The sequence below is a fragment of the Halichoerus grypus genome, chromosome 10 (genome assembly GCF_964656455.1).
Source record: "Halichoerus grypus chromosome 10, mHalGry1.hap1.1, whole genome shotgun sequence".
Classification (NCBI taxonomy): domain Eukaryota; kingdom Metazoa; phylum Chordata; class Mammalia; order Carnivora; family Phocidae; genus Halichoerus; species Halichoerus grypus.
Window position 1 is genome coordinate 133,740,726 of NC_135721.1, and position 14,577 is coordinate 133,755,302.

A 14,577-nucleotide genomic window follows, 5' to 3' on the forward strand; every position below is an offset into this window, starting at 1 on the left:
TCAGTCATGGCGAGGTGGGGACACAAAGGGAGGGAGGGAAGAGGGGGGAGGACACGGAGGGAGGGGCGGTGCGAGCTGGCGCACACACACACACACACGCACCCGGGTGGGTATTTATTTTAAAAATGTATTCGCACATTTAAATCCATCATTTGTTCCAAATTATTTGTGAAGCTTATAATGTTTTGTTTTATTTTTAGAAGCAGTTCTTTCCCTTCGGTACAACTGTACAAAGTGTTAAAGAAAACGCGACGCCGTCTTGGCACCCGCTGGCTGTGTGTTCTGTCTCCCCTGTTGGCGCTAGTCTTCCTCGCTGCGAACGTTCCGTCTATGCCTGCGGCTGAGACAGGAAGCCAGACACACATGCTGAAGTAATTTCAACAAATATCAACTCAAAACCAACTTGAAGTAGTCACAAATGGCAGGGCTGCCTTCCCAGCCCGGTGCAAAAGGAGACTGCACGGTCTGCACGCCGCGGAAGCCTGGCTGGGCTCCCTAAGAGCCTCCTTCTTCCAGTATCCACGCACTAACTGGTCCAGCGTAATGGCAGCTGCTGTTCTGAGCTGCCTGGCCCCTAACCCCCTTCTTCTGGTAAGTCCCCCTAATTTTCCTTTAGAGGATCGCCGCTCTCCCTTCTCAGCGCAGGTGGACCGCAGGGAGCTGGCCCCACCTCCAGGTCCAGGGCGGGGCATGGGACTGAAACCTGGCCAATCAGAGCACGCTTTCCCTGCGACTACAGGGATTGGCTCAGAGATGGGCACATGATCCAGGCCAGGCCAATGGAATTCAATTCTGGGACTTTTGCGGGAAGGATAGGAAACTAATTTCTTCCCTCTTGATTCAGGGCAGTCAGGAAATGAAGCTGGAGAGAAAGTGGGCGCCAGGAGAGGAAAATCTGTTTGAAAGGGAAATTAGTAAGCGGAAGAGCAGTTTGATGGTGGAGACAGACATCCTGCTAATGTCACAGTGTGCACATCTGGACCTGGCGGCATATAATCTAGCCCTGCTCTACCTGTTGCTTTGCACTTACAAGAGTCAACAATTCCCTCTTCTGCTAACGCCAGCCTGGGTTGGGTTTGGCTCACTTACTAGAGAAAGAACTAACTGACTCCAGATCATGGCTCTGTGGGGCTGTTTAGGGGCGCTGCTGAGTCTCCTCCTGGCCTCTGCTCATGCAGGCACCTGGTTCACTCTCTCCCTTCCTTTTCTCCCTAACATCTCCGGACTTGAAATCCAGCCTCCCCTCATCGTAACAGCACAGTCTCCTGCCCTTGTGGTATTGTATTGTGGTGCCAGTCTACGAGACTGCCTTGAAAACCAGAAGGTGGGTTCCTTGAGGTCAGAGGCTGCCCCAAGCAGCGCCCAGCGTGATGCTGTGCTTAAAAAAAAAAAAAAATCAGATGAATGAGATGAGACCTCCCCAAACACACTGCCAACTTCAATCAAGAATTTGACATGGTGCTTGGCACCTAGTAGGTGCTCAACAAATATTAGACATTCTGATTCTGCCTTCATTCTGGACTGATTCAGTTATATCTGCATTGAGCTAAAGTCAAAGGTGTGGGGAGGGTCTCCTTTCCAATTAGAACCCAAGATGTCCTTCATGACTACCTCACAGGCCCTGCCATCAACCTTTTCTACAGATGAGGTGACTGAGGGCCAGCAAGGAGAGTGACCACTAATGAGAGGCACTCGGGCTCTGGAGCCAGGCTGGGGAACAGCACCGTGGTGTCCCGCTGCCAGTACCGAAGAGTAATGAGCTCTTTTGGTTTCTCTTCAATTTTCTTTTCTTTCCTTTCTTTTTCCTTTATTTCCTTTTTTCTTCCTACCTTCCTTTCTTTCTTTTCTTTCTTTCTTTCTTTCTTTCTTTCTTTCTTTCTTTCTTTCTTTCTTTCTTTCTTCCTTCCTTCCTTCCTTCCTTCCTCCCTCCCTCCCTCCCTCCCCCCCCTCCCTCCCTCCCTCCCCCCCTCCCTCCCTCCCTCCCTCCCTCCCTTCTTTCTTTCTTTCTTTCTTTCTTTCTTTCTTTCTTAGGTTTTCCGCCACCAGAAAGAGGGAACAAGTAAGACAGATGTGTGCCTCAAGTTCTGCCCTGATTGCAGGACTCTGTACTCCAGAAGCTTACAGAACCGTGGGGATGAGGACAAACAATGGTCATCCCTGGGGAATCAACTGTTTGGGCTGATTTTTTAAAAACCTTGACCAGATGTCAAAGATGGTTCTAATTAGAGAAATAAATGCGAGTTTCTGTTGTGGGCACTGCGAGTAGCCCACTCAGATCCCCTGGGATCCCTTTTAGGCTCCTGTCCCCCCTTCCCCGGCTTCCATGGGCGTTGCTAATGGCCAGTACCCGGGAGCATCTTCTGAGGACCACCCTGGGGCTTGTGAAACTCCCCAATGCTGCACTTTGACACACGATAAGCCAGGAGCATCTGAGAGTCTACTTCTCACCCAGAAGCACCTTACACCCCAGAGCTCCCCACAGGTCCCTTTGGGATCTTTGGGAGCAGGCTGAGGCGGGGACTTTGCCTAAAATCATCCCTACCTTGCTTCGTTTTTCCTCCTTTGTCCTCTTCCCAATTCCCGTAACCGTCTCCTCTGGGAGCACACCCTTGATGCATCCCCTCATACAAATTCATGCCTCAGTGTTTACTTCTGGAAAAGACCCACCTTAGGCAATTTCTTTCTTGCAGACTTTATCAGAGCTTTTGGCATGTTACAGAGAATAATTTTTTCAAGAGGGAGGAAAAATAGGTAATGTCCTGCAAGATCTTTTAACCCCAATTAATAAAAGGGGTGGGTTGATTTTAACCACTTTTATTAGAACCACCTGCCTGAGCTAGTGTTTCACTGGGCTCCCCGGATGCGGCCTGAACTAGAACAGAGGTCTAAGGAATTGCTCAGGCCCTTCGGCAGCTCATCAGGCTCTCTTCCACCCCGCTAAATGGGCCCTGGGACTGTTGCTGAGAGCGGTGGGGGACAGGGTGAAGTCAGTGTGGCCAAAGAAGTAAAAAAGCCTCATTCCAAAGAATTGTAAAATTTATTGTATAAGTATTGCAGCTTTTCAGAACGTCATCATTGCCACTAATGATTATTGATACACAACAAGCGATTTCATCAGGCCTGTGGATTGGCATCCAAATACAGAGTCTTACGCGCAGCCACGTGGGCGCAGCACCCAGCGTGCCACGGAGAATTTACGTGAGTTTAACTTGAACAGAACTTGGGAGACAGGGCTGCAAAGGAGAGCGGTTCCAACGCCAAGAACGCAACGTAAAAGCATGCCATCAGCACACCGCCATGGACTCAGGCAGGCAAACGAGAACGTGTGTCCTTCTGGGCTCTATAGTACAGCAAGATTTGAAGCGCAGTTTCCAGAAAAAAACAAACACAAAACAAAACAAAACAAAACAAAACACTTATTTTTCCTTATCACTGGGATGTTTTATGGATCTGGAAGCTTTGTGTGCATTTAGAAAGCAATTTCTGAAACATACAATTCACAGAGACAAGGACAGGGAACGGACTCGGTTCTTGCCCTGCCCTGGTGTTCGTTAGACGCTGGGGGTGGGAGTGGGGGTAGTTTTAGCTCTTTGCAAAGAACACTGGGCTTCCGGGGGGTGGGGTGGGGGGGACAGGGATGGCTCTCAGGGCTCCTTGCTAAGTCGGTCTGCGGAGACCTGGCCTTTGTGGGGGAGGAACCGTGATTGACAAGCAGGGAAACGATAAGGAGTAGAGGAAGCCCAACCTGGTCCCCCTCCAACCAGCCACTGCCTAGGACCCCAAACTTTTTACTGGCAAAAGGAGGTCTCCTCAGTGGTGCTCAAAGCCTTCTCAAAGATAATGGCATGACAGCCAACATCTAGAGGAATGAGTGCACCAGCTCTGGGGTCCAGCAGAGAAACCGAGAGCTTAGCTCCAACAGTCGTTTCCAGAAACACACCCCACCGGTTTTCTCGGGGTGCGCCCCGACTTTGACTAGCTGCTCTGCCATGAACCTCTGCAACTGGCATCTGCGGGGCATGAAGCCCAGGGGCTCTGCAGCATCGAGCCCCGGACTGCATTCCTGGGGTGCAATCGGAGGGGCGTGCTCTGCCCTCAAGCCAGCTGAGGTCAGGAACCCACTCCCCTGCCTCCTTCCAAACACCGCAAATGCCCACCGCACCACCAAGCAACAGGAGTCAAACAGTTTGGCTCAAGAGGACCTCGGGAATGCTGCCCACACAACCGAGGGCCACTTCTAGGCTCACAACTCCCATGGCAGTCAAACACAGTATTGGACAAGAGGGTGGAGGGGCAGGAAGGGGGTCGCCCGACGGAGCCAGGCACACCCACGGTGGAGGGCGGGCGGGGCGGGACACGAGAGGGCGACGGGGATGTTTGAGAAGCAGCAGCAACCCTTTGTTGACCTCGAGTGGGAAGGCCAATCCCCGGGTGATCGTGTCACTGCCCGGGGATGCCCCCAACTGGTGACAAGAGAGCCCTGCTTCCTCAGTAAGGCACTAGGGAGACTCTTCACAGAAAGGAAAGATACAGTTTTTTAAAAATTTTATCTATAAATGTGTCCCTGTACCTTTTAGGACAAATTATACCGATTTCTCTGCACGACTTCTGAAAAGAATCTTCTTTGAGAAGCCAAGTTTAGGCTGAAGACCCCCACGGAGAGGCAGGTTTTATTGTCAACGTGTAAGAACTTTCTGACAGGCTGGTCAGCAGACGCTCAGACTCCATGTTTATCTGTTGGTCACCATGTTTCTGAAAATGTATATATAAATAGAGTTCAAAGGGTCAGAACTTTAAAAACCGTTCTCAGGTTTTTGTTTAAGTCATAAAAAAGTTGCTTAAAAACAAGTTATTGCCCTTACGCCTCCTCTGATGTTAGTCCGCTAGTTAGCAGTCTGCCAAAATGAAAAGAGCTCCGTGCAGAGGGGGTTGGGGGGGGGTTGCTCTTCCATTTGGGGGGGGTCACCCCATGGAATGTGAACATGTCCTCGGTGGGAGGAAGGGCCTGCAGCTCCAGCCACTGTCCCTGGTAGATCCCAAGGGAACCCCACTCCACTGTCCACCCTCACCTGCACGCCGTCACCAAGGGGTCCCGCCACACCGCACTCTACTCAGTAAAATCCTGGTAAACGAGCTGCGTATCTGCTAAAAAGGCTATGAAAACACAGATAAATAAACACATCTAACATGATTGTTTCCACGGGGAGAGGGGATGAAAATGCAGGAGAGCAGAAGGTAAAGAATTCTGCCTTGAAAACAGAAAGCACAGCTTTGACTGTTTCTCTTGTGTTAACCCTTTTGCATGTCCCAGGAGAAATCTAGGCATGTCGCTTTGTCATCTCTGCTGTTCTGTTTGTTGGCCTGTTGGGTGAGAATTGCTACGTAAAGAGAAAAGACAGGGATGAGGTCAAATTCTTAATACTTAGGGCCTTTCTGATCTGCCGGCGGATTCCACCGACCTCAGCTGATAAATCCTGGAGCGGCCGGATCGCCCCGAAGCACTCCGCACAAAACAGCCACCCAAGCCCCTCTGGGGGACGGGCGGGCGGGCGTCCGCTGGCAACATGCGCAGGGAGCGGCTGTCAGCTGGAGACGGGCACCTTAGCCCCTTCCCGGGGTGGGGTGGGGGTGGGGCTTCATGCTTAAAAAAACAGGAGGAAAAACTAAGATTCTTCACTAAGTTTATTTTCATCTCCGGAAAGGCAAAGCCACCACCTGAAACTTGGTGCCTAGAGTAACTTCCTTATTTCATTTGCCATCCGAAGGCTGTTCTGGCTCGGGGTGGGGGGTGGGCGGGACGACACGTGGGACACGTGTCTCCTTCGGTGGGGAATGTATAACGAGGTAATAACCTATCGCTAGCCAGAAGCTTCCACTTCGCAGGAAAACGGCCCCCTCCGGAAGCCTCTCCAAAATCCGTGTAAGAGCCCGCCCTCTGCCTGACGTCGACTGTGAAATTTCGACATTTCTCCCTTAAAAATCTCGACAGACATGATAGAAGTTTCCATCAAACAAGCACTGACATATTTATATTAAAAAATAGTGCAAAAGCTCAACATTTATATAAATAACTCTAAACCCCTGCTTTGTACTTTTTTTTTCTTTACAAGGTAATACACGCCTTCTGAGTTGGCACTCAAAAATTGCCATTTTTTTCTCTTCTAGTTCAGAAAACAACTTTTTAATAGGCCTCTTCTAATACAAAAATACTCCTGCCCTCACAATACAGTTTCTCTTATTTTATATATATTTATATATATAATATTGCAGATCTTTAAACAAAGGTTTTGTGCAAATATGTCTTTAAAGTTAAGTGAAATCATCATAAACAAACAAAAGAAAAGAAGCATTCACGCACGCAGCTCAACTAGAAACAGAAAAGACTAGGGTAGATTTTGTGGGGTTTTTTTTTTTTTCTCTTTTGCCTTCAAGACACAGCTCAACAAAGAAACGTGGTTTTTTGCAAGCTTTCTTAGCTTGTGCATTCAGACCAGACAGAACATGTAAATATTTATACACAGAGAGAGGGGGAGGGGATGGTGACGCGCCGAACGTTGTGGGTGCCGCCCAGTCCTCCTCTGTCTTCTCGTTCAAGAAGTGCGGAGTGTTTCGCCTTTTACCTCCTGCTGCCCCGGCCCCGGCATTCCTAGAGAGGGTGCCCTTTCTGTTTATCCTTCTCTTTGCTCCAGGCAGCTGTGCTCTCCAGGGGGGCGATGTGTGCGTGGTGGAGTCGGGTCCCCTCCAGCAAGGAGGGCGGCCCGCTGCTCTGCTGGTGCTGGAAGGAGGGGGACCCAGGGTAGTGCCCGATGACCTCGCTGTAGGTGGGGGGCGGCCCCTCCATGCGCCCGCCGCCCCCGTAGCACGTGGCGCTGATGCCCGAGTGACTGCTGGGGGGGCAGGGGCCGCCCACCATGGCGCTGTCCATCAGGTCGCTGTCGAAGATGGTTCTGTTCGGGGGCGCGCGCACGGACTCGCGGTTCAGCTCCAGCTGCTGCTCGGGGTCCCGCAGCTGGAGGGTGCAGGGGCCCTGGTAGGGCGGGGGCTCCTCCCCGTCCGACAGCGAGATGGTGGGCGGCAGGTCGATCTCGTGCTGCAGGTACGGGTACGTGGGCTGGAAGCGATGGAAGCGGTCCCGCTGGGTGAAGGGGGGCACGGCCAGACGGTCGGTGGGCCTCGGAGGGGCATAGACCTGCGGCTGGAAGGGGCAGAGCAGAGTGAGGGCCCCCCCCCAGAAGCGGGACCCGAGGTCGGGGGGAGGGGGGTGTCCAGCCGCCGGGGGACGCTCTGCTCTCTGGGGAAGGGAGGGCGCCCAGCAGCGGGCCCCACTGAGCCCGGAGTCCCGCCGCGGCCCGACGCTGGGGAGCCCTGGCTAGGGACATCACCACGGAGCTGAAATAGGGGCAACTTCGCTTCTCTCACGTTGCAGACACTGTGGGCCACTCACTGGGGGCAGGGAGCGCTGGTATCGGCCGGGTGGGGATGATCCCAGCAGCCAAGGGCAATTCTTCAGCGAAGGGCACGGGTGTGAGCCTAGCAGCCACACTCTTGCAGCCAGGGGAGGCGCCTCTGGCTTGGAAAGGGGACCCGCTGGGCAGATGGCCTCAGGCGTCCACTACAGCAGCACGGGGGCAGGCAGGGAGGGGACCGGAGGCAGAGCGGGGTCTCACCTCTGGAATGCTGCTGCCTGACACCGTGCTCTCCGAGGGCCAGAGGCATCCTTCCTGTGTGGGGACGAGGGGCAGGGTCAGCGGGAGGAACAGACCCGGGAGCGCAAAGGGTCAACTGGCTTTGACCCTGAGGTCTTGTATTTGGAATCAGATCTGGCAACCATCCACTCCTCTCCAGCCCCACCCTGCTACCCTGGCCTGGGCCCGGCCATTTCTCAGACAGGACCACAACGGCCTTATCACTGATCTCTCGGTTCTCCGTGCTGTGCCCTGAAAATTCATCCCCCACACTCACACTTTCCAAAGCAGACATCTGATTTGTGGGACCCTCCAGCAGCTTCTCCTGCATCTTAGCATGGATCAAATTATCTCGTGAAATGGCTGATGAGGAAGCCTGGCGTGATCTAGCCCTCCTGGCCTTGACCTGGCCCACTTGCTTGCAGTGTGACCTTGGCAAGGTACTTAACTTCGCGAGGCAGAATATGCCTGGAGTGCACGTGGCCCTCTGTGACTATATCCAAGTGCTGGGGGCCACGCGGACCGCTCTCTCGTGCAAAGTGCTATGCACGCACCTGAGGGCCTTTGCCCCGGCCGCCCGGCTGCACGGCCAGGTCCGCAGACTTCCTCTGACGCCACCATCTAAAGGGCCCTCCCCCGGTAACAATCCTGTCGTGGGCTACTTTCCTTCTCAGCAGCGCTCTTATCTGTAATCAGCTTGTCTCTGTATTTATTTACCTCTTTACAGTCTGTCTCAACCTGTGTATCAGGAGCCCAGTTCATAGGTAAAGAAATACTGGACAAAGCTGGTTAATAAGCAGAGTGCCCCCAAATAATGACTCCGTCAGTCAACAAAGGTGCATGAGCCACGACTGCTGTGTCAGGCCTGTCGCTGTCGCCTCATGAAGCTTACACCCTCTGCTGAGATGCCAGGCAGGGCCTGCGGCTCCCTGCACGGGTGGCCGGGACGCATGGGCTCGGAGTGGGGGACAACTGGGCCGACACACCACGTGCGATCTCAGGCCTTGGGGAGAGACCCAAGGGTCAGGGAAGTGGGACCCCACACCAGGATCAGTTTGTCTGAGAGGGAAGCCCAGACAATGTGGGTTATGTGGTGACAGATCGCCCCGGGCCTGGGGGGAGGGATGTCTTCTTTAAATTTTACAGCTTTCCATGGATGTAACTGAGATATAATAAACTGGACATATTCAAAGTACGCAATTTGGTTAAGTTTTGGCGTGTGTCTACACCAGACACCCATCGCTACAATCAAAATAACATCTCTATCACTCCAAAAGTTTCCCTGGGGGCACGTTTTCTTGCGAGTTCACAAGTAAGACATTCTCACCTACTGTCTGGGGCCAGAAGGTGAATGGGGGTGGGGGTGGGGGGGCACGTGTTGCCCAGAGAACTGCAGTTACCTACATGGCCACTAGGGGGCTCCGTGGGTCTCAAAACTGTCCCACCAGGAAAGCACGCACTTACCCCACACAGACTCACTGCAGTCTCTAGTATGTTCCAGGTGTTAGGATGCAGAAAGCAGGCATACAACCTTACTGCTCATGTGGTCATCAAAAGCCGTTTCATTACTGGTATTAGTAATGTATCAATCGCTGCCTCGGTGCCAGACTAAGCACTCTTTAAAGCACGATCTCATTTCTCCCAAGAAACCTACAAGGCAGGCCGAGGTCGGTTAGCTGAGAGCTGAGTGCGCCCAGCTGGTAAGACACAGTGCTGGGATTCAAACCCTCACCTGCCTGCCTCCAGACCTACTTGGGCTCAGGCTGGCCCTGGCAGGCTCTGTAGCCCCCGGTCGGGCCACTGGCACAGTCCATGTGTGGGCCAGGAAGCAGATGGGGACATCCACCTGCTCCTCACTAGGGTCAGGAGCCCTGGGGTGGGATGCACGCAGCCAAGGCCAGCTTGGATGAAGTGTGACCCAGATAAACTCCTGCCTAAAACCTTCCTACGAGTCCCTCTGTCCCAGGCTCCGCACGATGTGGCCAACAACCTCTTCCCAACACTGCCCCCACTCCCAGCCCTAACAGATGTGTTATCTACCTGGCACCACCCAGGAAGCTTTAGGAAACACCAATCAATGCCCCAGGAGCCCCACCATAGGGCACCCAAAACTACCCACCAGCCTCGTCATCTGACTACCTCCAACTTGTGTACCTGGAAGTACTTCCTCCTCCAGGGAGCCCTCCAGGAATCACCCACCGCCACCCTGCCTCCCAGGCTCCCATAGCATCTCAGCGCCTGTATGGGCCTGGCCTGTACCCGATTTAGAAGCCTTGTGCCCACAGAAGCCATGTGGGAAGCGGGAGACTCATGCCAGGGCTGATTTGGGGACAAAGAGAACAAAGGGTTGCCCCATCCAAGGCTCTGGCTGAGCCTCCAGTCCGAATCTATCCCTGCCCCACGCTGAGCAGGCCTCACACACAAACCGTCTTCCAAGAGACCTATGGGTGAAGTGGTCATCGCTGTTCAAGGTGCATAAACTTTTGGGGAAAAATTAAAGCTGCTAAGGCGAGGAATTCAGAGCAGGGAATGTTTGAAAGCAAAGCTCAGGGACGCAGGAACAGCTCAGAAATGAGCAGGAGGCTTCCTGGGTGGGGCGTGGTGGCACCTGTGCCCGCGCCTACCTGTGCCCAGGTGGAACAGTCCCTGCCATACAGGTAACACTCCCCTCCCCTGCCAGCCCCAGGACAAGCCCCTTTGGACCCAGCTTCTGTGCCACTGTGGTGGCTAGGTCACCCCTGCGGTTACCATTATGCAACACAGCGTGGCTTCCCTGGGAACAGCGTGGGGCGGGGGGTGACATTCTAGGGCCAGTGGCGTTCCTGCACTTGAGCCTCATTCTCTGACAGATGAGCAAATGGGGTCACCCTGAAAAGGAACCGGAGCAGGACAGTCATGCGAGGGGCAGGCCCAGCCCCAGGCTGACCGTGGCCAGGTCTGGGTCTCCGTGGGAGGTCACGGGGTCCTGAGACGCCTCCGACGCACCCTGTCTGGCGGGGGGTCCCCAAGGGAGCTGCCACACTTACTTCAGGCCTAACGAGGCTCTGTGTTTACCCAGCCGGGCATCCCCAGGGGCCCCTGCAGGTGGCTGGGTAGATGCGGGTGGGGACTTTCCGTCGGCTTCAGGTGTCCAGGAACCAGGGCCGGAATCAGACCCCCCGTCTGGGCACCAAGTCCCAGCTGCTGCCCACAGAGCTGTCTCCCCAGCCCCGCCGGCAGCCAGGATCCCTCACGCTGGAACTTAGGCCATCTCCCCAGCCCTCTGGGCCAGCATCATCCTGCCCGTGACCACACACAGGGGGAGGCCGCAGAAAGGCTACCGCCACCCGTCTGACGGACTGAGGCTCAGAGGGGCCAGGCGGCCCCCCCCCGGGTGTGGGCCGCCCCTTGCCGCAGCACCGGAAGCAGCGCGGACGGGCCTGGGCTCTGCAAAGGGCCCCTACAAGCTGCCAGGCTTGGGGCAAACGCGCCCACCTGTCTGGGCAACAGTCTCTCCCCCCTGGGGTGGGGTTTCCGGGCTGCTGTGAGCCAGGTGGCCCCGGGGCGAGGGAACAGCAGACGGCGCGGGCACGTGGGTGACAGCCACCGCAAACACACACACGTGAGCCCTGGCCTCGGGAGCGGCAGACGCCTTCAGGGCGGCGGCGCCGAGTGCCCTCCGGACCCACGCTGAGCCCCAGGCTCGGGGCACACCGTGTTCCTGTCGGGGGGACCAAGCGGAAGCTCCCGGCCCTGACACGCTGCTGACCAATGCACTGCGGCCACAGCCTGATGCCAGTGCAGACGCCCTGGCTCCGCCCCCGACTCAGGGCCCCGCCGCCCAGCGCGGGCATCCCCCAGACCCGGGAGGCCACGCCCGGTGCCGCCTCCCTGCTCCGTCGCTGCCCTCACAGGCTCCGAGATGGGCTCGGGCCCACGGCCCTAGGGCCGCCCACGTGCCACCTTCTCCCTGCAAATCCCAGCCTGCCCTTCCGACCCACTGCCACCAGCTCGTTAAATCACACATCGCCCACGTGGGGGCAGGAACCCCTTGGGCACGAACTCTGCACCCGCGTCGGGTCCACCTGCTGAAGAGTGGGGGGGCGGGGCACAGTGCAGCCCCGACGGCGCAGGAAGTGAGGGACCCTGGCGCTCAGAGCTGCAAAAAGCCAAGTTCCCACCCTGCCGGGCCCCTATTTTATGGAGTCTGGAGGGGATAATTCTGGTTTTCCAGAATGCCCAATGAAGCGCACAATTTTAGTAACATGTCAAAATGCAGTGTTATGTTAGCAGCTAGGACCCCTTTCCAGCGCAGCGTTTGTCCTCACCTGCCTGGACCCATCCATCATCACTTCCTCCTCCAGAGTTCGGCCTAAGAGGCTCATTCTGACCGTCCTGGCCAAACACGGCACCCTGGCATCCTCGGGGACAGTCGCTTTGGTTTCCTTCAGAGCCCTCGAGATCATCTGATTTAGGTGCTCCTGTCTGTCTGGATCTGGCCCCCAAGCAGCAACCACATGGGGCTTGCTCACGGCCATTCCTCCCAGTGTCTGGGAGGGTTCTAGGCCCTCGGCTCTCTAAGTGTCTGTCCAGTGAATGCATGCATGGACGCGTGGGTGCTGGATGGAGGGATGGATGGGTGACTGAGTGAAGGGAAGTGCTTGCACGTGGCCCGCAGTGCCCGGCCGCTGACTTCGTGCTAAGCGCATCCTCCGGGGAGCGGCATGACCATTAGCCCCTCTCACAATGAATGGCAAATGAAACCCCATTTCACGGATCGGGGACTGGTCCGAGGGCACGTGGCCAGGCCCAGCGGAGCTGAGAAGGGCCTTTTCAGGGTGACCTCTTGTGTCCAAGACACCAAGAGTTCCCCCCCCCCCCCAGACGCCTGCAGGCTGTGGAAGAGAGGCAAGGGCCAGGGCTGCAGGGCTGTGGGCTGAGGTCTCATCACGCCTTGGCCTGTGCCTCCAACGCCCTCGTCCATCGGCTGCCCAGCAGCCTCCCCTGTGGCCGCGACTGCCTCCTTCCTGTTCCGGTGCGCACCCGACCCGGGACACCAGGGCGCTTCCCTAAGGGGCATCCCGCTGACACTGGGAGCTCAGGGTGCGGCCGGGAGCGGGGGCGGGGGGCAGGGCACTTACCGAAGAGAGGGCATCTTCTCTCCTCCTGCCCTGGCTGTGCCGGCCGATGAAGGAGCGCGCCGACAGCTTGTAGTGACTCAGGAGGCACGTGATCACCACCACCATGACCATCACCACCACCACGATGATGGCGATCTCAACGAACTCCAGCTCTGCTGCAAGACCAGGGGACACGTGAGCCTCGGGGGGCCGACGCGGCCTTCAGAGCGTTCGCTCACCCCCCACGCACACCCAGCACGCGCACACACACCCCAGCACGCACACCCAGCACACACACACACCCCAACACGCACACCCAGCACGCACACACACTCCCCAGCACGCGCACCCAGCACGCACACACACTCCCCAGCATTCACACCCAGCACGCACACACACCCCAACACGCACACCCAGCACGCACACACACTCCCCAGCACGTACACCCAGCACGCACACACACTCCCCAGCATTCACACCCAGCACGCACACACACCCCAACACGCACACCCAGCACGCACACACACTCCCCAGCACGTACACCCAGCACGCACACACACTCCCCAGCACGCGCACCCAGCACGCACACACACTCCCCAGCATTCACACCCAGCACGCACACACACCCCAACACGCACACCCAGCACGTGCACACACACCCCAGCACGCACACCCAGCACGCACACACACTCCCCAGCACGCGCACCCAGCACGCACACACACTCCCCAGCATTCACACCCAGCACGCACACACACTCCCCAGCACGCGCACCCAGCACGCACACCCACACCCCAGCACGTACACCCAGCACACACACACACCCCAACACGCACACCCAGCACGCACACACACTCCCCAGCACGCGCACCCACACCCCAGCACGTACACCCAGCACGCGCACCCACACCCCAGCACGCACACCCAGCATGCACACACACACCCCAGCACGCACACACACTCCCCAGCACGCACACCCAGCACGCGCACGTACACCCCAGCATGTACACCCAGCACGCGCACCCACACCCCAGCACGCACACCCAGCACGCGCACACACACCCCAACACGCGCACCCAGCACGCACACCCACACCCCAGCACGCGCACCCACACCCCAGCACGCACACCCCGCACGCACACCCAGCACGCACACACACTCCCCAGCACGCACACCCAGCACGCGCACCCACACCCCAGCACGCACACCCCACATGCACACACACCCCAACAGGCACACACACCCAACACACGCACACACACCCCAGCACGCGCGCACACACCCAACACGCGCACACACCCCAGCACGCACACCCCGCACGCACACCCAGCACGTGCACACACCCCAACACGCATACACACCCCAGCACACACACCCAACACGCACACACACCCCAGCACGCACACCCAACACGCACACACACCCCAGCACGCACACCCAACACACGCACACACCCCAGCACGCACACCCAACACGCACACACACCCCAGCATGCACACCCAGCATGCACACACACACCAGCACGCACACCCAGCATGCGCGCACACACTCCCCAGCACACACACCCCAACAGGCACACCCAACACGCGCGCACACACCCCAGCACGCACACACACCCCAGCACGCACACCCAACACACGCACACACACCCCAGCACACACACCCAACACGCACACACACCCCAGCACGCACACCCAACACACACACACACCCCAGCACGCACACCCAACACGCACACACACCCCAGCACGCACACCCAACACACGCACACACCCCAGCACGCACACCCAACACG

At 56.8% G+C, this 14,577-nt stretch overlaps 1 protein-coding gene across 4 annotated transcripts in view; it reads right to left on the bottom strand.

Annotated features, from left to right (window-relative positions):
- Positions 1–3,018: 3,018 nt before the first annotated feature.
- The window catches only part of PMEPA1 (prostate transmembrane protein, androgen induced 1), a 55,562-nt gene continuing 44,003 nt past the window's right edge, over positions 3,019–14,577 (bottom strand). For 3 of the 4 annotated variants that reach the window (XM_036094451.2, XM_036094454.2, XM_036094453.2), the window contains 3 exons: positions 12,806–12,960; positions 7,668–7,721; positions 3,019–7,195 (listed from right to left, as the gene is read on the bottom strand). In XM_036094451.2, the coding sequence (XP_035950344.1) occupies positions 6,647–7,195; positions 7,668–7,721; positions 12,806–12,960 (758 nt within the window). In that variant the 3' untranslated portion in view covers positions 3,019–6,646. The remainder of the gene's footprint in view (positions 7,196–7,667; positions 7,722–12,805; positions 12,961–14,577) is intronic. The other variant, XM_036094452.2, reaches the window with a different exon arrangement.